The sequence below is a fragment of the Parambassis ranga genome, chromosome 10, assembly GCF_900634625.1.
Source record: "Parambassis ranga chromosome 10, fParRan2.1, whole genome shotgun sequence".
NCBI lineage: Eukaryota > Metazoa > Chordata > Actinopteri > Ambassidae > Parambassis > Parambassis ranga.
Genome location: NC_041031.1, coordinates 16,569,389 through 16,593,737, shown reverse-complemented (window position 1 = coordinate 16,593,737; position 24,349 = coordinate 16,569,389). Strand labels below are relative to the sequence as shown.

Below are 24,349 nucleotides of genomic sequence, written 5' to 3'. Positions count from 1 at the left end.
GCTAGCATTTAAATAAATAAATTCATTGTATAAAAAATTTATAGAAAATAAAGTGTTTTAACTTTAACTTTTCTTCTCTAACAGTTCAGTCCTTTAAATATCTGGCTAATATAATGCCAGATATTATTCACATTTTACTCATACATACAGCTGTATATACACACATCTGTGTTGAGAAAGCATACCCAGATGGCAAAATTGTTCTGGCCCCAATCTGGGTCACTTCAGTGCTCTTATCTGTTTGCCACATCTGAGCCACAAGCAGGCCAGACTATAGTCACATCTCCACCAAAAATGAGCCAACCAACAAACCTCAACTGGCCCAGCTCTGGGCCAATGTAGACTCACAGGCAGATTACACAGTGCTTAGCCAAAAGGCCCACAAATAAATACATAAACACATACATTTAGGAGTTTGTACCCATATTTTCTATTTTTTTTAAGTGGGCCACTAGAGTGGCTTTCACCCATTTCATCAGGCGAGATGAAGGCCAGCAGTGCTGTATCAATGCCAGAAGTGGGCCACATTCACTTGCTACCTGGTTACACCATAAAATACAGGTAGCTCGGAAGCCAAAGATATGTTGTGTGTTTGCAGTGTAAGAGGTCAAGGGTATGAACCCTGAACAATAAATACAAAGACTGACAGTCTGGTCAGCAGAGTGGGGCTCTGATGAGCACTGACACTCAATTTCAGTGTGTGGACAGGATTTACTCTTACAAAGATTTTCACATTGTAGTCCTTAATGTTTCTGCAAATAATCCTTGACTTGTGTGAATATCTGCCAAATTTATATTGTTTGCTTACAGCTGTCTCTGTCTGGTAGTTTATTATATAGTAGGAACAAGCTAGCAGTCAGGCTACATGATACTGTTACATGTCTTCACTGGCTGATCTTGTTTTTTGTGGAAAGGTTTCTGGGATGGTGTGATAAATGTCAACTTAACCTTTAGGCCGGTTGCACATATAAAATGTGTTAGGTGTCATGGTTATGTGGCGCTATTGAGCTGCTCTGACACTAGATGTTTAAGGATTGTCCAATGATATTTATGAACACCTCCATAATATTCATGCCACACACCCACCATGCAATGTGTGCACTGCTAACTGAGGCTAATGTTGCCTGAAGCAGAAACACGACACCAGCATCTATAAAAATATTTTATTAAAAAAAACAACTTTATATTAAAAATGTCGTTTTAAACAAAATATATTGCAACATTACAATCTCAAGTGTACCAAGGCAATTCTGAAACGTATGAAAGCAATAGGGAGATATTGCACTATTCATGATTGTTCAGCACACATTTGATTATAAGGCAGAAGTTTACAATCTTCAGATTTGTGAAACTTTTAAAGTCACATCGTGATGTCGAGCTTCTTTTTTTTTCTTTTTTTTTTCTCAAACAACACACCAGATTCTCCCCAAGTACCTCTGAACTGTAACCGTGATTGCTCAACATCAAAATGACTTGCTGGTAAGATAAATTACCATCAGTGTAAAATGTGCAGATTTTAAACTCCAACATTTTGAAAATGTTTCAAAACACTACAACTCGCATGCAGTCTAAAAAACAAAGCAATCCTTCCATGGCTAACTTTCATTACATGTTATCACCTGAACCTGTTTACAGCATCTAGGCACATATTGCTCTGCAATAATTTACTGAAATTACTGCATTATAACAACAACAACAACAAAATTCAACAAACAAAAATGAAACACAAGTTTCAGACGGTCACTGTTAGGAATGGACAGCAGGTTAACTTCATTTAAAGTTAGTAAATAACACAAAAAATATTGTTAGTCTACACTCTTCTCTGCACTGTGAGGTTATGGAAAATAAACTTGGAGTCTCACTGATTAACTGGCCTCCAAATCACAAAGAAGCACAACCTGTCCTTATATGTGTCCACATGAAACATAAAGTGCTATTGTCAGAGTCACAGCTCTGTTTCACTGGCAGTTCATTATTTGGCTTCCAGGAAATAACTCCTGCGACACAGCAGCACAGTGCAGGAAGCCCTTACATCTTACTTTGCATACTGAGATTTGTCGTGTCCTTCAGAAATGTGATTCACACGGTCTTTGGCTTAGAAATTAGCTTACACTATCAGGATTAAGTTAAATGTGTGTGTGCATTTTCCATGTATTACATGTATCTGACTGTGTATTTCTAAGGGATCGTCGGCTAGCAGCAGTTCAGCTCCGTTGTGTTTTATCTGCTTTGGTTTTCTGATGCTTCTATCATGGCTCTGAATCTGGAGTTCTCATCTGCCAGCAAAGCAGCGGGGCTGTCAAACTCCAAAATCTACAAGAATGAAAAGGATAAAACAAAATCAGCACCAGTATATAAAAATCAGGACATATCAGCTCTTAAATTATTGCAACCCAAGTTATTTCCCACTGGAAGTGCATGAAAAGCATTTTAATATCTGGAAAATATCGTCCTCGCACAGCTCTGACTTTCACTTGATGAAAGTTTCTGGAACCAGTGCTGATCACTAAGGATACGTTGTGATCCTCACATGTTGTCAAAAACTTTTTTGTTATTCCATTTTGTTATTTATTGTTATACAGATCAGAGAAATCACTATAGGCCTATCCATTAAAATGTTTTTAAAGAAGGCAGGAGGCTGAAGGAACAGACTAGAACTAGTTTGCCAATATTTCCTGTCTATAATCAGCCCCAGTGACACATTATATTTGCTTTTGTGTCACACTACATTTATTTTATTGCTCAGTAATGCTTTATTTTTCTCTCAATCTCTAAACACAGCCTGGAGATCATGTGCTATTTTTGTCAGCCCATCATGTCTTACTAGTTCTACCAAGGACTATACATATACAGGACTTGTTTGAAACAAACTGTTTATTTATGAGACTAAAAGGCAGAATCTGTCACTTGTGTTATTAATGTCCTTTTTACTGGCCACCTCCTAAAGGATGGCTTTTGAGCAGTTAATTAATTAGTGGTGATTTAGTGGTAAATTCACACCCTGTCTCTCCTGATGTGTCTATGATGTTTCACTCACTGCATACTAAGAGAGGTGAACCCTCAAACTGGTAATTATTTGATTACATTTCACATTCTCCTCCCTTAAAAGTCAGTTTGAAAACTGCTCAAACTAAAAAAAAACTGTCTCATCCCATCCATCAGCTCAGAGGGAAGACTTAGCACAGTCATGTGGTGGGTGTTTCAACTTGGGAAATGGGTTTCAACCAAAGGATCATTACACACCTGGCCATTGTCCAGGATCATGACCCTGCTGCAGCTCATCACTGTGTTGAGGCGATGGGCGATGATGAGAGTGGTGCAGCGGCCAAACGCGCAGCGAATGGTCTCCTGGATGAGACGATCCGTCTCGGTGTCAATGGCTGCTGTTGCCTCGTCCAATATAAGGATCTTATGAAGCAGTGCAGAGGAAACACAGCAATGAAGACAGGAGATTAAATAAAGAAAAGACTAATGACGCCACAGTGCACATGCACTATATATATATATATATAATCCTGATGTCCAGCTTATGATTAGAAAATGCAGTCAAGATGCACACCACTAGGTGGCAGTGGTGTGTCACACAGGGTCTGCTGTGAGGACATTGTCATCCATTCCAGACAGGTTTCACATATGCATATAAAAGATCAGTATCATACAATCAGCACCTTGCTGTTCCTCAGCAGGGCTCTGGCCACACAGAGCAGCTGCCGCTCTCCCACAGAGAAGTTCTCTCCGTTCTCTGTCACCTCCGAGTGGAGTGAGTGAGGCAGCTGGCTAACCTGAGAAACGGATCAAACAGAGGGGGGTAAGGACAACTGCTGTAGTCATAGAAAGCACAATTTAACAGCCTAACCACTCACCATTTCTTTAATATGTGTCTTCTCAAGCGCTTCCCAGATCTCAGAGTCAGAGTATTGATCCCATGGGTCCAAATTGCTCCTATTATAAAATACATCAAAATGGACACATGTATTAACTGGGTAAAATATTATGATATGTTGGTTCTGAACTCCAACCCATCAATAACTAAAATCAATTTTCACCTGAGGCTAACAGCTGTTTGTTGTTTCATTTATTACCACACAGCATAATGTTTTGTTGGATGGATTTACACTCTCACAATCAGATTTAAAAAATCAGACCAGATCAGACTGTTATTTGTTTCTAATGACATCTGCAGGGGTTGCTGTGGTAACAAACCAGGCATCAGTAACTTTCTGGTTACGATGGCGATGTGGCTTTAAATTGTCTTGTTTTGGCAGGTTCCACACAGATATTCCAGTAAAGAATCCCACCCGGAGGCAGCAGACAATGTATGCTGATGTTCCTGTTAGTCATGCTTTGGGCGGCTTAACCGGATTATCTAGACTGTCCAAACTGAGGATCACATTTGAAACCTCCTTCAAATGTGGTTTAGATGATGTTTGAAAAAAGTTTGATCTGACCATCTAAACTACTAAACAAATCAGTCTTGTTGATGTAAAGAAGATTTTAAAAAAATGCCCTCGTTTCTATCATCAACTTTAGGCAAATGGTGGAAATCCAGTTGTGTAGAAGCTGAGTAACAAACCCTAACTGACTGTTTGTATAGACTGTAGACTGTAAGCATCTTGCTCATTGCTAATGTATAAAACAAATATTGTATGTTTAAACAGGTGGCTGAGTGGCTCATTGAGAGGGAATGTAAACATTAAGCACATGCAAAACACACCCATTCTGACCACCTGCTTGCACAGCTAAACCAGACCTTCCATTAAAGCAGCTGTAATATTTGCAGAGAGGTTTGTTGTTTCGTTGTCTGATTTGTTTAACAGTCAAAATGGTTTTCAAGTAAAAAAACTATGCATTAGTCCTGGATGATGACAGTAATTATTACTGGATTACCTGACAGTGCCGATGAAGAGTACAGGCTCTTGAGGAATGATGGCTAGCTTGCTCCGCAGGTCATCCAGACCAATCTGTGCAATATTGATCCCATCGATGATAATGGAGCCTCCAGCCAGCTCCACAAGTCTGAACAAAGCTACACCCAGAGAGGACTTCCCTGTAAACACACATAGATAAAATAGTGTGTTAACAGATGTAGACAGGCTGAAACAGAGATGTAACTGAAAAAGTCTGCTGGCAGGGAAAAAAGAGAAGGTCAGCTGTACCTGATCCTGTGCGGCCCACAATGCCGATGGTCTCTTCAGGCAGGATGGTGAAGGACAGGTTCTTAAGCACCAGTGGCAGATCCTCACGATAACGCATCTCCACATTCTGAAAGGTGATCTTTCCCTGCTGAGGCCAGGAGGGGGCAGGAGTGTCTGCCTCGGGACTTTGTCTGGGTGCTTCACTCTCAAGACTCTGAGATAAGAAAAGGTGATGATATCTGGTATTAATGTCTGAATCTCTGTAGAGGTGTGAACACTCCAAACTGATTTACAGTGATTTTCTCTCCAGGAGATTATTTTTTTGGGGAAAAAAAGGTTAAATTGAGATTTGTATCCTTGAGGTTGGATTGTAGTGTGGCACAGGCCCTGCCATGTACTCTGGAAGCATTAGCAATGTGCCTACATCCCTCTCTGCACTGATCAATGCTTTTACCTTTATATAATGATTGATCCTTTCAACTGAGGTAAACCGAGCCTCAGTCTCTGTGAGCAGCCGTACTGTGAACTGAAACAAGCCGGTCAGCTGGAAGTGAAAAAAAGAGCAGAGAGGTAAGAGGTCAATGATTAACACCGTCACACTAGCAACCATGAAACACCCACTATTCACATGTACCGCTCCCCTGCAGTAATAAAACACCTAAAAAATTTACAGCCTGATAACCTGATGCTGCTGATATGGCTGCTTCACAATAGCTCCTTGTTAATCGATTTCGCCTTTCTGCAGTGGTTGTCATGGCAACTTTAAATCAGTTATAACATGCAATAAAACACTATAAAGGTTTGAATAATTATCAGACAATCAGAAAACAAACACATCTCAAATACGTAATAGCTCTGTGTGTTACAGGTCACCGGGAAGACTGAAGACTTTTTCTTATTTCTTACTTCTTACTGATGTGTTTATGTGGTTCTTAAAAGAGAGTGAGAAATAGACCATCCAAAGTGGATCAAGCTGGGTTATGGCCTGTCTGCCTGTTTCATGAGTCCCACACAAACGTTTCAAACTTTTTGTTCACAGGAATCACAACAAGTTGTGGTCCTTCTACACTCAATAAGCTAAAACATCTGCTGGAAAAAGGCAGAATGGAGCCTAAAGATGGAGTTAGTGGCTAGATGCTAAAGAGAGACATCACACCCAGAGAACCACGGTGCTTGACATAGACTTACAGACACCCAGGCAGGCGTATTTGATGTCTACATTAATCCTAAGCGTTGTGTCATTTCACTCTGGAAACCTAAGATAAGGGCAATAAAATGTCAAACTATTCTAAAAGAAAGGCAAAAAGTAAAAGAAAGACTAAACTGACTAGCTGAGTGAAGAATAAGACAATAGTGGATCTACAATAACCACATTGTCATCACACCAGACCATTTAACATTGTAAAAGCAAAATCAGAGTGTATACAACTGAGAGTTCTTCTGTCAAACATCACTGTGATTTAGCCTGTATTTATCTATGTAAGAGCCAAAACAAACCAAGACGACTCCAAACAGCTGACCTGTGAAACCAGGCAAACACTCCATCTGTCTTTTCAGCCTATATTTAGACTTTTACTGCTGCCAGTGTCTCCTTACATTCTGTTTGGCTACATGTGTTTGTTGACAAACCTGCACTGCGTACGATATGGCGAGGCCTGCATAGGCTGGAGGTATCTGACTGTGCATGAAGACAATGAGAAGCGCTACGCCCGTGATAAGAGAGATACTGATGAGGTCCAGGCGGACAGCTAGCCAACGCATAGCACAACTGAAGAGGTAGTTGGAAGCCTGGTTGGTGTCCAGTAATTCCTGATATCTGGAGAGGGAAAAGAAAAGAGAGATATGTTTTAAAACCATTTCATCTGTGGAGCTCTGCTCTTCCCTGTATACTGAGGGGAAAATTCCAGTTATGGGATTGGGTATATTTACTGGCGGAGAAGTAAACTGAAAAACAACAAGGGGTGAAAAGATGAAATTAAAGTTTAATAATCTCCATTGCTGGCTGGTACTCACCTTTGTAGGAAGTCATGCCCTCTTCCATAGGCATGGATGGTGGAGAGCCCCTGAAGACTGCTGGTGATATGAGAGGTGAATGGTGATTGGCTGATGTTTTCCAGGCGCTTCAGCTCACGAATCAGAACCCTGGAAATGATAATTTTGTAATTTCACATTAAGAGAAACTCATATGTTTCCAGTGAGAGATGTAACACAATATTAAGGACTGCACTGTAGATACGTAACATTCAACTGCAATTTTAAAGCCACAACCCTGACTGACAACATATCTTCAGCTCTAATGACAAACATTCTTTCTCCTGACTGGTTGTTTCTCACTAAGTGATGGGTGTGTAACATCTAACAAAAAAGCCACACAACTGAGACAGTCAGACTCGCCACGCACAAAGTAGTGCCAGACAGGGATGTTTACTGACAAAGGTGCAGCCTTCTCCTACTTTTAGGTGACACGTCAGAATGGATAGTGGATGGGAATTACCAGTCTCCCATGAATCATTTGGTTTTCTCATAAAAACCAGAGGAGAGAGCGGGAAATAACATGACACTTTCCTACTTCCAGGCTGTGATCTAGACAAACATTTGTTTGTCTAGTTTCATTTCAGAATTCAACAAAGGCAGCTATAGATGTGGGTAATTTCAATAGGAGATCCAGTTTGATGTAACATCCATACATATCCTGGGATGCAGTGGCTTTGTGAGATACAGTATTTCATGCCTTGCCCAGAGTTATCCCCATCAGTAACAGTTGGGGGGGATCATCTCTTCCTTCTGGTTCTAGTGTGGCGTTTACTCCATCAAACCTTATCGTCAAGTGTCTCTTCAAATTAAGTGAAGAGATTTGATGCATGAATTCATCCCCCAAGAGACAAAGTGGCATCCAGTCTGATTAAAGAAATCCAAAATTCCAGTTTATGTTGAGACCAGACATCACAGGGAGAGGGGGAGGAGAGGCTGTGAGCCCCCTGCCTTTAAAAATCCTTCTCTGACAAAATTATTACAGGCATTTCAGATGTTACTTATGCTAAAAAAAATCTTATCATATTTATTACATGTATATGTATCGTACATTTCGGACTTCACAGCCCGACAGTAACACCGAGGGTCAGGCTCTTCTCACAAAGGAAATAACTAAGAGATACTGTGGTTACTTATTTCCCAAGGCACCAGCGTGCTCATGTTCCCCATGGGGATTCACCTTTATTGCACAACTACTGGAAAAAAAAACCTGCAAATAATGACTAAACCAGAGTCAACAGATCGTCTAATGGTGAGCTCTTAGAACATTTACCACAGAACTGAGGCTGTGAAAAATTACATATGTAACCATTAATAGCCTATACACTATTTCAGTGCATCTGCCATTTGTAACATAATGATCACAGAAGAATATGTAATGTCATAAAAATAATAGTACAAAACCACATTTAAATTTAACACATAAAATAGAAGGTGGCGCTGAAACCTGGCAGACCCTATTTGCAGCCAGAGAGGAATAGACATATAGGTATTTACACCTTGCTGTATAACATCAGCAGAGACAAGAACCCACATGTCAGAGATAGAAAATACAATTTGCACCCAGAAGAAAGGCTTTGTGGTGTTTGAGGTAATGTCTGTAGGGTCTATTTAATCAAGTTGCCGTGTAACCAAGGAGTTCTCTTAGCGTAAGTTAAATCAGGAAGACTCCGTTTCCCATCATTCTCCATGTATCCCTATCCACTTCCTAATCTCTCTCCTTCTATCCCTCACTCCTCTGCTCCCCCTCTCTTCCGCTCTCTTAGTCGGGTGCTTAATAGAAAGCACCTCCCTCACCAATCAGCTGTCACTTTCCGTCCCTCCCCCGACCAATCACAGCTTAGCACAAAATTTCGAAAGTCTCCATCTCCTCTCCAGCTGTCTTCTGATCGAACCCGGCAACCCTCCTCCACCCCAAGCACCACCAGATTCACGCCAGTTCAGGCCTCCTATCTCCTGCCCTCCAGCTCTCCACCACCACCAGGTCTAGACCCCGGGGGGATCTTCTGATCCAGTGGCCTCTCCTCTTGTGTTTTTCCCCCTTTTCGGATGTGGTCTTCACAACGGGGTCTAGGACGCCAATGCACATTCAAACTTTGTACTTAATAAATATTTCTCATTCAGTTCGCTGACTCTCTTGATTGAACTGTTTTTTAAAGGTAAATAAAACTTACAAGAAATTATGTTTTTAAACCTCTGTTGTTCAGACCACAAAACTCTAGAAATTCATTAAACTTCCTGTTGTAGAGAGGGTGGGCAGTAAGGGGTCTGTCCTGTGGGCCTGGGTGCAAATAGCTGCATATTTGCTTGTTTCAGGTGTAAACAGTCACTGATAAAAAGAGACAACAACAATTTCTGGCCTGTTTGAGCTTTGCTTACACTTACCCTCTCAGTCTTATAAAACCCATTTGGAACAGGAATAAATAAAACATTTTGTACACCACTGCACATAAGCAGCCATGAGAGATGAGAGTCTGACCTGGAGACACGGTTGACAATGCAGAGGAAGATTCCCAAAGGCAGAACAGAGACCAGGAACCATGGGAAGATGATGCTCACCATTCCCAAGCAAAACAGCACCAGGGTCAGGTTTTGCAGCAACATCTCAGCTTGCATTGCCAGGCGCACATCCACTGCAGGGAGGAGAAATAAACCGAACAGTTGTAACAGACCAGAGGAAACATCCTCTTTGAAACAAAGACAAACAGATCTGCAGGTAACACAAAAACACCATGGAGCCTTTAAAAACATTATGTTTAAAAACATAACCCACAAAATCAACATTTCAAGACAAGGTACCAGTGAAGTGGATAACAGAACCCCTCACTAGGGGAAATAGTACGTCAAATCACTCCGTGTCTTGGCACTACACCTTGTCAGCCAGGGTGACTTTACTGACTGAGATCCCTCCTGGGGGAAAGGTTCAGAGTCAAGACAAATCAAGCCTCACCCTCGTCCATGTCCCTTGAGAAACGGGTCAGGATGCGACCCAGAGGTGTCGTATCAAAAAAGTGCATGGGGCTGAGGAGGAGCCGACTGAACAGCTTGTCGTGTAGCGCGGAGGCAGCCTTCACCGTGCACTGTCAAGACAAACAACATGTTGTATTCTAACATGAGACCTGACACATGTAAACAAACAACTTCAAGAAACATATGGAAACAATCACGAGCTGCATAAGCAGACAGTTGGAAGGGAATCGTCTGTCAAAACGCTCAGTCTTAAACACACAATGGATGAATACAGCGCCGTGCGTGTGTTGCCTGCAGCATTTTAAAAACTACCCCACCATATGCTGAGCATGTGCACAGTGGTGGGTAGAATTACCCCACCCTACCTCCCCCAACACCCACCCACCCACCCACCGTGCACAAGGCAAGCTGTCAAATCTTCATTTATAATGAGTTTCCATGAGGCTGACATAAAGGTCGTGACCTAATGCGCAAGAGACATTTCACCAATTGGACAGAAATTACATGTGGCAGCAGAGAACAAATTAATTCTATTAATGGAATATTTAACACTCACAAAGATCTCATCACAGCTAGAGGTAAAAAAAAAAAAGATTAGGCGTCTTTGAAAAATTAGCAATTTCAAGTGGCACACATTAATGTGGGGACCTAACCTCTGCAATGCAGTGTCAAGACGGGTTAGTTTGAAAAAGAGGACGCATACCCGAGGGGCCAGTGACATGTACACACAGGCACACACATTGCAGACACATGAACACACACACATCCTTCCTCCTTCTCTGCTTCTCTACTGCATCTCTACAGACAAACAGACAGGCAGCCATACTGCACAGAGACATGGACAGATATGAACTCATAAGACCTCATAGCTGCAGCGCCATGAACAAATGACAGTGAAGACAATTACGGCCCTGATTAAGACAGTCAGACACTAAATATCAGAATTTAATATGGTTTTTACGGTTTGCCAGTGGTTAAAAGGATGAACGCTGTGATCAAAATAAGCTTACCTTCACAAACACCAGGCCTCTCATCGTCTTCAGCAATAAAGCAGCTCCCATGGAGATGATGTAGACATTTGAGTAGTACTGAATATGAGGGTTGAGTCTCATGCTGTTGCTCGCCATCGTTTCATTCAATGAGATTAATGATGTGTTCTGAGGGCAGATGGACCAACAAATTACAAAGACTGAGAAAAAAAAATCTTTTCCCATTTGCCATCTAATGAAATTGAGAAAAGCACAGCACACTGTGCACTTCCCAAAAACTACATGAAAATCAGCCGGTTTGGTGATGTTTATTATTCCGAGCACATTTTTCAACCACTTGCATTGCTGCACATCTGTTTCTTCACTCCTTGTGCTTGTTTTTAATTAAGTTTACCGAGCTGCCGTTACTTTTTTAATCATGCACATTCAGATTAATGCTCAGTCGGCTGCCACAACTCATTCAAGCATGGCAATTATTTTCCTTTTGGGATCTAGATACACTGTGAAAGTGTGGCGTCTATTATGTGTAAACAGGATCATCTCACAACTTACCCCGCTGCCCTGCCGGATCCAGTAGCTCAGCCACCAGTTACTGAAGGCTATGCTGCCAGTGGTGGAGAGGAAGAAGAAGATGTTGATGAGGAAGATGACTGCACCTCCTGCTGCTTTGATGTAGGCTCCATACACAGACCAGGCAACTGCTCCAGAGCCTTTCTCTTCGGCTTTCATCAGTTGTTCTAAAATTAAAAAAGACGTTACTTATACACCATCCTCCAGGAAAAGAAAACAGTGGTTAGCATTCATTTCACATGCAGTGCAAGAAAAGCAACTGGGTCTCTCACCTCCTTTCTTGTGTTCCACCTTTGGTCCAACCTTGGTAGCATCAGCAGGGCTGTCAGCCTTTTTGGTATCTACCCGTTGCTGTTTGTTTTTTAAATTTTCTTTAACCAGATTCTGAGAGACAAAATCAGGAGTGGTGAAATATCAATGACATGATATTTAGCAGCTCACCAGTAAATCAATGCAGCCATATATAATAAAAGGCCTTGTATGAATTAACATTTCCCTGCTATTGGGCCTGCCATTCCGGGCTCATGAATTATTCAGCTTGTAATGTTCAATGTTATTGTGTCGGGGGGGCAAAGATGCTTATTCAAAAGGGCTGGCTTTGTTCCTCACGTGCCCCTGGCCTTACCTCCTGTTGCATACTGCTGAATAGGGTGGCATAGTCACGCTCTTTACTCATTAGCTGCGCATGGGTGCCGTGTTCGGCAATCTGCCCGTCCTTCATCAGAATAACGTCATCGCACTCAGGCAGATACTGAAAAATAAACACATAATAGAGAGAGAAAATTGCAATGATTTAACGGGAATGGTTAGGGCTTTAACTTTTATTCGCTGCTGTTTAAAAGAAGCCAACAAGACTGAGGTAGATGAAAAAGGATGGAATATATTTAAAGTGTCTATTTGCACTTTGGTGTGTAAAATCACACAGCTCCTATTTGAATGAAATATAAAGTTTCTGCCTCAACCCTTTAGCAGAAAGACTTTTTCTGAGAAAAGCAGAAAGTTGTGGTGGATCTAATTTGGTTTCTGATAAAAAAAGCTTTACAAACAAATTTCTATCTATATCCAAATCGCAGAAACATAAATCAGTGATCAGTGATGTGATGAAATCTTGGTGTGAAATTCACAGCTGGTCCTCACCTGCAGCTGATGTGTTACAAAGAGCACCGTCTTGTCTTTAACAGCACCCCGTATGGCTTTACTGAAGATGTGGGAACCCACACAAGCATCGACAGCACTGAGAGGGTCATCCAGGAGAAGTACGGGTCGCTCACAGTAGATTGCGCGGGCCAGGCTGACTCTCTGACGCTGCCCTCCACTCAGATTAGCACCTCTCTCCCCAATCTGTAAAGATAAAATACATTTAGTGCTACATAAAACTCTCTCTACTGAACTGACAAATGTGGAGAAACAATAAAATGCATGTACCTCTGTCATGTCTCCATATGGGAGCTCTGCAAGATCTGGAAGGAGACAACATGCTTCCAGCACAGCATTGTACCTGATAGGAATAGATTAGGAATTAATCACCACTCTTCCTTTATAGCATCCTTTTACAATAGCTGATCTTACTTGTCTGGATCATATTCATTTCCAAACAGGATGTTCTCCTTCAGGGAGTCATTGAGGATCCAGGCTTGCTGGGACACATACGCAAAACCACCACTGACAGCTACATTGCCTTCTAACAGGGTCATCTGCAACCCAGCAAAAGAAAGTTAGAGATGTAGATTTTAAGCACTATAGGTGGTATAAAAGCCTAAGATTGTAGCTAAACCTCACCTGTCCCAGCAGTGCAGATAGTAGAGAGCTCTTTCCGCTCCCAACCCCTCCACAGATTCCAACCAGTGAACCCTAGAAAAAGGAAAAACAGTCACATTGTAGGAATTACATGACAAAGGTAAAACAAGTTAACCAACAAATCTTTAATCCACGTCATGTGTGTGTTGTTACCCTCTTTATCCGTAGGTCAATGCGGTGCAGTGTCTTATGCAGAGGTGGTCGTATGCTTTGAGTGGAAGAGATGGTACTTTGTGGACTCTCCTGCTCCATATTTGAGAGGAGACTTTGTGCATTAGGGCCTTCCTGGTTTCCTTTGCTATCCTCTGTAGAAATGTACAGGCTGAGCTTCTCCCTGCGCAGCACACGCTTCATCCCTCCAAGCTTTTTGGGAGGCAGGTTCTGTTTCACAGTAAGAGAGCGCGCCTTTTCCCAAGCCAGCGTAGCGTCTCGAAATTCTACAGCATTGCAAGGATTGTCCATTTTGACCGAGATAACCTCTCTGTCATCCATCAAGAAGAGCCTCTGCGGAGTAGATGCATAATTGTAACGGTCAACTTTTTCATTGGTTTTTTCTTTTTCTTTTGTGCATCATTATAATATGTGTAGTAAAAAACTAACAGACTGTGTATATGTGGTTTAACATACTTGAGGACTTACTCACATGCTTAAAGTACAGTCTGCTATGTCCCTCAGTGCTATTATAGACTGCGTAGAATATCTTGAGCCTCTTGGTGCGTCCTTGGCACAAATTCTTGCTTACTTAACCCTAGCTGGCTCTGTGAAACCATCTCTCACTAGCATGTGACTTTTACCATGTGTTTGGAAACAGTATATCAAAAATGACAGTATGTGGTATGGGCGGATGAATTTTACCTTTGGAATCATATTTTATCCCAGGGGTGGGCTATTATTTTGTATAATTCAACTTCAACTTCAACTTCCATAAGGGAAGCAAAGGACCACTGACTTTTTTCCGATGGTTTTTGTAGTAAAAATAATTTATTTGTATAGTTTACGATAGGGAAAGATACAATAAACATAGATCATCCTAATAAAATAACCCAATATCAGTATCACAGTGCTTATAGCCTAATGTTAATTCACAACATCTGTCCCTAGATGGGCTTTTGACAGTTTGTATATAATGTGACTACTAATACTAGTAAAGGATATTTATGAATATAGTTACATTTCCATCATTGTGAGAGTAATTTGCTATCAATAGTGTGTATGTTGAAGCGTCTCCGCACAAACACACACACAGTGTAAGGCAGGCATGGATGAGGTAAATTTGACATTCTGACAAGTGATAGACAACTTAAATGACATCTATTAATTATTATTTTTGACAGAGAATCTCTCACCTGAAATCTTTTGACTGCTACGGCGCCTTCTGACAATGACCTCACAGCCAACGGTGTGACTTTCAGGGCAAAGGTCATGGAGTTGAAAACAGCCACCACAGTAAAAGCCTGAGGTGAAATGTGAATGAATGGGGGATGGTTATTTTCAATATTTTCTTTAATCAATCAATCAGTTTTTAGGGTGGGGGGTTTTGAGCATGATGCCATGAATACCTCAGCAGCGGTAAGGTCATAGCCCAAGGCCATATGTAGAGTGAATGTACACACGCTTGCTATCACTACCACTATAGGAGCCACCCCCACTGTGAGACTCTGGACCACTCCAGCTCTCTCCAATACCCTCCTTTCTTCCGATCGCACCCCTGTCAAGCAGATAAGATACACAGAGAGAGAGAGAGAGAGAGATGATGAAAGCCAAAGGCTGACAGAAAAAAGGGGAAATAAAGTAAGGGCTGAGTGACTCCCAAAGGGTTCTCAATGAACATTCAATCAACAACACCACAAGAGCCACTAACCAACACAGCAAGCAGGCAGAAATAGATACAAGAGAGCCTCCCTCTTGAAAGGGGCTTTAAAACCTGCTGAACCTTGATAACTCTCCAAGTCTGCTGCCCAAATTCTGACCCCTTCATCCATGTTTGTATCTCCAAAATGCACGCGCTAGCTCCTTTGTTAATCCAGTTCACTGGATGCAAACAAAAAGCTTGTGCATCTCTAATTCAGCCCTAGCAGCGCTGTGTGTGAAACATGAGAACTCCCTCTGCCTGGTACATCATATTCTCCGCTGGGATTCCCCTTGGACTGCATGTGTGTCTGTTCTGTGAGGACTAGAAAGCTTCCGCTTCCAGGCAAAAAAAAAACACTGATCACAGATTCCTTAACAATACTAATTGAAGGGAATGACACTGTAACTCTTAAAGCTCATTGTCCATTAAGTTGAATGCTAATTAATTACAATTACAATAGTTAATCACAAGCCTGCAGTGAAAATGAGCCCCACCTGGCTAATTTACAGAATGAAAATGATCCTTAGCTACAACCTACAGCAAAGACCTCTTGAGAAGAGGCCATCTCTAATTCATGGATAAGCAGAGCAGCCTCTGCCAGTCACCGAAGGCATCATAAGGCCCCAAACACTTTTGCAAATTAACCTTCCTGCCCAGGGATTCAAACCAGCTTTGATTATACATGATGGCAAGTGAAATGGCTTTAACAGAGCAAGCTAATGAAAATGGATTTAAGGTCAGGGTTATCTCGCCAGTTCACTGTGAGGATAAGTCTAATTTCGGGTGATAAAGTGACCACTTAGCTACTAATTTACACAAGTGACAGATGAAGCCTGGTGAGGCGGGAATAAAGAAAAATAAACAGCATGAAGATTGTTGAGAAATGCACCTGGCATCAACTAGAAACAAGAAATGAGAATGTCACGGCGTACTGCGGAGTCATTGCAGAACATGAGAGCCACTCACTGTGTACGTTCTGTGCAAAGGAATCTTCCCAACAATACATCTTGATGAACTTTATGCAGCCCAAGATCTCGTTCATCAGCCTCACCCGCCAGTCGGTCACCACCACACACTTCTTGCGGAAATATGCAGTCAGCCTCGATGCAAGCATCTGTCCAGACGGGAACAGGGGAGATGATGACAAGACAAATAAGTGGCAGGGGAGGAAATGAAAGTAGACACAATCACATTAGCCGTGCTGCAGGCCTGTCCGGGGGACCAGAGTGATAAACGCCTTTCACATCAATACCAGGGTCTCCGACTGTCAGGCTACAGCTTAGGCTGAGTCTAATTTGAAAATAACAGCTACAAAGCTGACAGAAGATTGATAGGCACAGAGTTATGATGCGATTAAAAAGTGTTGATCAGCGCCCTTCTACAGTCGGCATTTACTTAAGTCAATTCATCTTATATCTTCTATTAATGAAATCCAAAAAAGTTCTCCGAAAATAATGAGTCAACAATAATGTACATCCATGCTAATTTAGTTTGGTAAAACTCCTGTAATTAAACTGTTTGTCCCTGCTATAATGAGGGTGCTCATTACTTGGTATAAATTTTAGAAAAAAACCAAAGATGAACCTGCAGAGTCAGACAAATCACATTTTCCATCTATTGTCTCTCTGTTTCTAGTGGAGTGGAGTCGTACCATTGCGGGGTAGAAGAAGATGAAAATGGCTGACCCAACCAGAGCAGTGGGACCAAGGAAGTATACAGTGTAAGACAGTCCCAGGATTCCCACCAGGGGCCCCCCAGCCAGCAGACAGCCCACTGACACTGCTTCATACAGCCGCTGGCCATCACTGGAACAGATGTTGATCAACTGGGTGGAGAGAAAACACATTTGCATAACAAATTCGATTAAATCTTCAACAGTATATTATTCCCACATATACTTGTTGGACAATGATTCCTCTTAAGCTGTATAATGACTAATCTTAGACAGGCTCCCCTCCCTCAGGCTACAGGATTTGTGGAGCTAGGGATGGCATAAGAGCTGAAATTAAATCCATCTCAATTATCTGCATGTGGTGATCTGCAGAGAGGGATGACTTTGTTCATTTAGAGATGTTTCCGCCTTCAGAGTTATGCCACCACCAACCTCGCCTGGACTGATGTCCTTAGTGCTGCGCAGGCGGAGGATCTTGTGGAAGGCAAAGGTAAGAGCTGCACCACGGAGGCGGGTGGCAGTGCGGTAGTTGACGGCCCACATGAGCGCCAGAGACCAGGAGCGCATCAGCTCCATGAGGAAGATGCCGGCTGCCAGAGACAAGCCGAAGTAGACTGAACTTTCGGAGCTCTGGCAATACTCCAGCAGAGCTCGAACCAGGAGGGCCTGAAGACAAAGAGTGAGAGAGCGAGAGAGAGAGAGAGAATGTAAACAAAAAAATAAGAAAACAGCAAAAACAAAAAATAACATTGAGGACCAGAAAAGAAGGTGGACAGGAAAGAGTATAGTTCAGGAAATGCCACAGATACAGATCAGCAGGGCATGGAATGGAAGAAAAAGAAGTGAAAAGATAAGATTACAATGATGAAAAAGAAACACAGAGGGGATATTTAAACTGGTAGACTGAAGATAAGCATAAAAGCGTTGGCATCCTGACAACATTTTGTGTTTAGTGGAACATGGAAAATTAAACATTACAAATTATAAAGCTGTAAAACAAACATATACAGCGCTGCTTTGTCAGCAAGTAGACTCATTAATCAGAGGGGAATGTGAAACAAATGCGTCATTGTGTAAGAACTAAATCCAGTTAATGCTATTAGTTGCGGGTAGTGGCAATCACACAGTGCCCACTGACACGACATGGAAATAAACACCTTGGGAAAATGAACAATGGAAGGTGATTATTTATGATTTCTGATAAGGAATGTTTACAATTATATTTTATGAACAACAAGGGGCATTTTAGGAAGAAAAATCTAAAGAACAGTGTGGCTTGGCACAAACCAGCTAATCTATGGCATTAATTTGACTTTCACTATCTAAGGCTTTGTAATCTCCCTGTTTTCATTTCAATTTCCAGACCAGCGTGAAACAGGATGAAGTGATTTTCAGAAAATACATGGACTTGGGGCAGCGAGCCACCGACCAGGCTGAAAGGCATATTAGCCGATTCAGCGAAATATAAAAGGGAAAGGAGGGATTTGGATGGTACTCACGGGCCCAACAAAACCAGCAACCATTGTAAGGAGAAGGGAGAAGATGGCCACCAGCATACGGGTTTTGCAGAACCTCCAGAAGACTCTCGTCAGGGATGCTCCCTCTCGCCCTCGACTTTTCAGCTCCTCGTGCAACAAAGATTCGAGCCTGGAACCAAAGAACAAAAGCTATATGAACAATTAGTCCAGATAATTTTTTGCCCTATTCTGCATGTGACTCCAGTGCAAAAGAGCTGTTACAGTGCTGATTAACGTACAAGTAAGAGCTGGCATTTTTGAAGGGCAAAATTATCATGCAAAGAATAGTTATTTGTCCTTAAATGAAGTTTAAGGACTGCACCAAAGCACAATGGGGCATATTAAAAAGTCTGGCAAGCAATCGTGGCAGCTGAGATCCATAAAAGAAAAATGAGGGCATTTATGGAGATAATAACGCAAAGGTGACCTACATTATGCAATCAGGAATGATGCATCACATAATTAGCGTGATAGAGGTAGCAGCAAACATGCTAAAGACGTGTTAATGTACTTTTATTGCTGAATAATGCCCCTTGAAGTGGGTAAATATCTTGTTGGCCAACTGCATCATGGCTAATGACTCCATAAAGTAGCAGCAGAGCAGCTGCAGAAAGTAATTTACGCCCTAATGACTTTATTAAAAGCGTATCAGAGATAGACAGAACACTAAACCAACTAGACTCATGCACACCCTGATCATTACTACTTCAAGTCTAATGGTGGTGAATCTAAAAAATTACAAGTAATCGCAGCACAAATCCTCACTGATCAGTACACTTCAGGTTTCTGATTTCATCCACCACCATTTATGGTACAAAGTCTCCACTGTGAGAATGGTCACGTCTAGAAATGTGCTCCAAAAGAGGAACTATTTGCTTTTAAAGAGGACTGAAATGTTCCTAACAACCATCATTTCAGTTTGCCAGATGGCAAGCGATGCTGATGTTTCAAGAGTGTGCTGGCAAGGACATTGCATTCAAGGTTCGCACCTCACTGAGCACCAACAAGTGTCAACTCTCCCAGGGTGCTTTTTTCAACCTCCTTCTGCCTCTTTCTCTCTCTCTCTCTCTCACTCCATCATCTCTGCTTTGCATCGTGGTTGCATAACTGTTCTTGCTATGTAAACACAAAATAAAGCCCTCCCTTCTCCAGCGCCCACCCGTAACAACGTGATAGCTTTGTGCTCCTTTGCTGCCTCTCTCTTCTGTGTGCTCCTTGACACACACAAAGCCGCAGCACTAAACCTCCAGGCCCTTAGCCACGATGCTTACACAGAACAAGTCATTGACAACCCACGCAGCTGTCACCAGACACACGGGTGAACTTCCTCATACAGTATCCTTCCTCGATACTGCCGAGTCATGGCACTGCGATGCGACAGCTCATGATGACTAATGGGAAAAAAATGTATTCTTTTCAGTCGGCAGTAAAAACTTAATGCACCCTAATAAGCTTATTGTAAGCAGTTCATTCATAGAATTAGAGTGTTACTACAAGCTGTGATTTGGCAGACAAACAGTGACTTTGATCTCACGGCCTGCCTGCTCCAGCCTAGCTCCAGTCAGTGACAGCTAATGAATGTGACAGGGGGACACCGGGCATTGCAGGTACAAGTTAATGACATAACCGCCCAAGTCAAGCACCAACTCTCACTGTAATCTCTAATCCCTACTATTCTTAGCACTCCACCCGTCCCTGCACCGTGTTCCTGTAGTAGAAGAGGAACTGGATGTCCATCAATTAAGTCTCACAGAGACAAACAACACCCCAAAGCTTCCCGCTAATAAGACTGAGATGTGCCATCAACACCATGTTTGAGCACGTTTTAAAAGCAAAAAACAAAGAAGATGTCTCAATGTTTTGTTAAGATCAAAGACAATCTTTTGCAACAGTGTGAGAGTGAAGCAGTTTGGTGGATCAGTTTACCTGATATGCTTTAAAACCACAAGCTCAACAGGGTACTTAAAACAATAACATGACCTTTTCACCATAATGGATCATTCTCTGTGTCACTGCATGTGTCCACATTACAAAATGACAATACGTGAATCCAAGTTTATATTTTCAAATTTTAAAGAATTAGTCTGTTGCTGAGATATCCTTAAAAGTTGTTTTGTTAGCACCAGCATGTTAGCAAGTACTACGGTACACAGGTTTTACTGGAAACAAACTACAATGCCTACAATTATTGGGACAAACAAAACAGTTTGGGTACCGGTAATTGTTTTTTGACCATTTGCAAAGACGTGTTTGTTGTGTCTTAGTACCGAAGCTAGCATGATACCAAGATCATAACTCAACTCCCTGAATAAATAGTGTCAAATGTTAGGAAAAAGGTTCTACAGAATGTATTTGAGGGACATACACAGGAGGTGAAAATGTCGTCAGCCTTACTAATGGTACACCATTAGTAATGCCTGCCAGCATTAGAGGGACAGGATTTAAATAGTGGGAGGTTCAGCTGTGGTCCGGCACAGAGGAATAAGCAGTAATATCTGTAGTACAATCGATTGTTGGATTTGGTTTCTACATAGTTTTATTTTCTTGGAACGATAAAATATAGAATGTCGTCAGACTCATACAAAAACATCAAGTGACTTTATATAATGCACAATACTGGGTAAGCTGGGGTCAGTCGGGGCTGATGGCAATTTTTTTGCACTCTCAGAAGTATGTGTCAAATTGAGCCACACAAAAAAAAAATCTGAAATTTGACACCTATGCCATCTTTTTCATCTCATGTCTCACCAAGCTTCGGTATTCTGGGAATACTGCATTTCAGCATTAAACAGTTTTTACTTTCATCAGCCTCAGCAGTGCCACAGTTACCTCACCTTTGGCAGTTGATTGCAGAGGCTTCGTGGCAAGACAGTCCCCACACATCATCCATGGACAAGCTGGATTCCTTGTAGGCCTTTAGTGCCAGTGGGGAGAGCCAGTGCAGAGTCATAAAGGAGAAGAGGCCAGCATTATCGACTGGGTGCTGATGCCTGGAATAGAGTGGAAGACGTGGAAATGGGTGAGATGTCTAAGAAGTGCAGGCACACACAGAGGCGTTATGTTGGAGGAGCAGGCCCACAGAGGTCGCTAAAAAAGAAAAGCGGCACCTTTGCTCTCCAAAGTCAAAGAAAGGTGAGTCATGCCGGCAGTGTTTGGACAGTAATTTGCATGCTCTTCACAGAAATCTAAGAGAGCAGTGAAAAAATTGTTTGGGGGTAGTTTATCAGTCTGTGTGTGTTCAAACATGGAGAGGTGTGTCGCTTGGGGATAAGTTTCCATCCCTTATCATGGCCCCCCAGCTACACCCAAACAGCCAGCAGATTAGACAAGCAGCAAACACAAAAACTTCCCTGTGTAGGTCTTTAAATCTGTACCTCCATCTGCCGCAAACACAACTTTGCTTACTTGTTTGTTATCCTGAAGGGCTTTAAAAGCTGCAGGCTTTGCCGGTAGCGGCCCTGTCTTGACCCCCTCTGCATGGACGTGCCGGCTTCCTCCTCCTCCACCAGCTCAGGCAGCTGCTGCGGGGAGGACAGCGGCAGGCCCTCCACCCGCCCGGCTGCTTCCAGGGCATCGGTGAACATAGCGGCCCACCTGAGGAGAAAACCAGTCAAATTAATTACAAATAAATGATGAATATTTGTAACATTGGTATCCATTAAACTCCATTATGTTTCATTTTACATTCATATGTTTAAAAATTAACTGTTTCTTCAGTGAGTATCTGTGTAATATGTAGGATAATTTGCAGCGAGCCAGACATTATAGCGAATTTAACCTCTTCAGGATCATGAACGGGTCTAAAAATTAGAGATAAAAAAAAGTCCAATTCTATTATTAGAATCTTTGCAGATTTATCTTTACACTGTTTCAAAACTCTGCTGGAATGTTGAGTTTTACTCAGACTACAGTTTATTTTCGTCTGAATGCTTCAAGACCTTTTTGTTGAAGAGAAATACTCCTAGCCTGATATTTTCTTTTAACCTCTCAGCGGGAAAAGGATGAATAAAACACAGTAATCTGCCTGTACTCTCTTTCTTTTAACCCACAGGGCTAATGCAGAAAGACAGCGTTTTGCTGAATCACCCTCTGAGACGCAGATAGACTTGAGAAATCACCTTGCTCATAGGTCATGCCCCCTCTCCGGCATACAACTAAAGTGCTTATCTATTTAAAGACGACCTGCCAGCAGCCCTGGGAGCTCGGGAGCAGACATCTGAGCTGCCGGTGTGTTCGTACACTGTCACTGATCCTTCTATGGCAAAGCTCCGTGACAAGGTCAGCCCGACTTGGTGTGGGGCACAGATAGACTGTCCAGAGAATGCAACCCAGTGATGAGATTCAATACAGATAGCCCCAGCAGGGGCATGAGCAGCAGATACAATAAGATCTGCTGAGAAATGCTGCTGCAACACGTTGTTTGTTTTGTGTTTCTTTCTGCAGGCCTAGGTGCCTATAACATGTGAAGTCTGCCACATGGATGTGAAGTTTCAGAGCTTTCTTCAGGCTAAGAGGTGTATTCATTACTCGGCGTTCTCGCATTCCAAGAACGCCTGGAATAAAATAAATCAAACTGAAAGTGTTAGTCTCTGAGAGTCAAAAAGAAGAGACAGCAGTCTTTGTCTGTCTGGTGCCACTTATGCCTGATGAAGTACATGTTAGACATATTCTTTATGGGAACATGGGACATACCAGGGGGGTCCCACCACAGTCAAGCCACCTTGTTGATGGGGCGATCTATCTAAACCTGTTTGTCAGGTACTGTAATCTATCGGCAGCCTTAATGCCTCTGTCTGCACTCACAACATGCACAGAACAACAAGTTTACAGACAAAGAAGACCACACACAAGAAGCAGAGCTGTATTAGAAAAGCTAAACATAAGGTTAAATGTTACAGATACACTGACATGTCATATGCTGCCTGTAAACAAACACAGCTTTTGACCCGGTGTTATGTTGTTTTTTGTTTAAAACAGAACTTGTGTCATGTTTTAACATGGTTCAGGTAACAAGAGTGTATCATTGACAGATTTTAAGTTTTTACTACTTACTTTCAAGTTGCTGGACTCTCTTCAGTAGCGGCACAGGTCTCTGTGTTTATGAGCAGGAGAAGCTGGTGGATATCACCATGTTGTCTCTTCTCTAACTTCTGTCATTAAACTTCTTCACACACACACTCTCGCGCTCCTCTGTTTGGTGAAACTACAAGTCAGGAAACATCATAAACAACTTATCGCGTCTCGTGTGTACAGCTCGTGCTGCTTTCTCTTAGCAGGATCCGAAGCTGTCGTCCCCCCTCACGCGCACCCCCTACAGGGAGAGGGATCGCCGATAACGCTGCGACGTCACAGCGGCTCCGCCAATCGGTGAGGGTGCTGGGCGGTCACCGTGGTAACGGTGACAAGCACAAACCGTGGAGCCGACAACAGGGAAGTACACGCTCAGGACAGGGGGCGGGACCCGGGGACTACTCTGTCTGGTCTGTCACGTGGAGAGAGGGAAGGAGAAAAAGCTTGTGTCAGATCAGCTGTTTCACCTTTCACAGCTGGTTTGCTCTTTTTTTTTATTATCACAGTTTAAATCATTTTATCACTGTTTTACACAATGACCCGTCAGCGCCGTCGCCGGTTGGTGGAGGCGGTGTGACGTCAGAGCGTTTATTAAATAAACACGTGTTTATTCAAACAAATGTTTCCCTGCAGTTTATTAGGACAATTAACACCCTAATCATTTTATTCGGGGTTCAATTGTAGCTTAAGAGGTTTTACATTTAAGGAAAACACTTCAAAACACTGTGTGTAATTATAAGACAATT

At 42.3% G+C, this 24,349-nt stretch overlaps 1 protein-coding gene across 1 annotated transcript; it reads right to left on the bottom strand.

Annotated features, from left to right (window-relative positions):
• Window positions 1–1,148: 1,148 nt before the first annotated feature.
• LOC114442388 (multidrug resistance-associated protein 5) lies at window positions 1,149–23,840 on the bottom strand. The gene is made up of 29 exons (XM_028415883.1): window positions 23,586–23,840; window positions 21,939–22,127; window positions 21,368–21,523; window positions 18,516–18,663; window positions 17,449–17,682; window positions 16,996–17,169; window positions 16,311–16,458; window positions 15,052–15,200; window positions 14,839–14,946; window positions 13,646–13,996; window positions 13,475–13,546; window positions 13,265–13,389; window positions 13,121–13,193; window positions 12,833–13,036; window positions 12,321–12,446; window positions 11,968–12,079; window positions 11,678–11,862; window positions 11,147–11,293; window positions 10,117–10,246; window positions 9,646–9,799; window positions 7,149–7,277; window positions 6,765–6,951; window positions 5,590–5,679; window positions 5,157–5,349; window positions 4,888–5,047; window positions 3,864–3,942; window positions 3,669–3,782; window positions 3,244–3,408; window positions 1,149–2,313 (listed from the first exon to the last, which is right to left on the bottom strand). The coding sequence occupies exons 2-29, from the start codon at window positions 22,115–22,117 to the stop codon at window positions 2,221–2,223; spliced, it is 4,185 nt and encodes a 1,394-aa protein (XP_028271684.1). The 5' UTR covers window positions 22,118–22,127; window positions 23,586–23,840; the 3' UTR covers window positions 1,149–2,220.
• Window positions 23,841–24,349: the final 509 nt, after the last annotated feature.

Bases quoted from the DNA above. Each gene is read 5' to 3' on its own strand.
- LOC114442388 (XM_028415883.1), bottom strand. From the start codon at position 22,117: ATGTTCACCGATGCCCTGGAAGCAGCCGGGCGGGTGGAGGGCCTGCCG. The intron at 13,997-14,838 runs GTGAGAGATTCT...TCTACTCCGCAG, and splicing joins TAGCAGTCAAAAGATTTCAG to AGGCTCTTCTTGATGGATGA. The intron at 7,278-9,645 runs GTCAGACTCTCA...TATCATTTCCAG, and splicing joins ATTGTCAACCGTGTCTCCAG to GGTTCTGATTCGTGAGCTGA.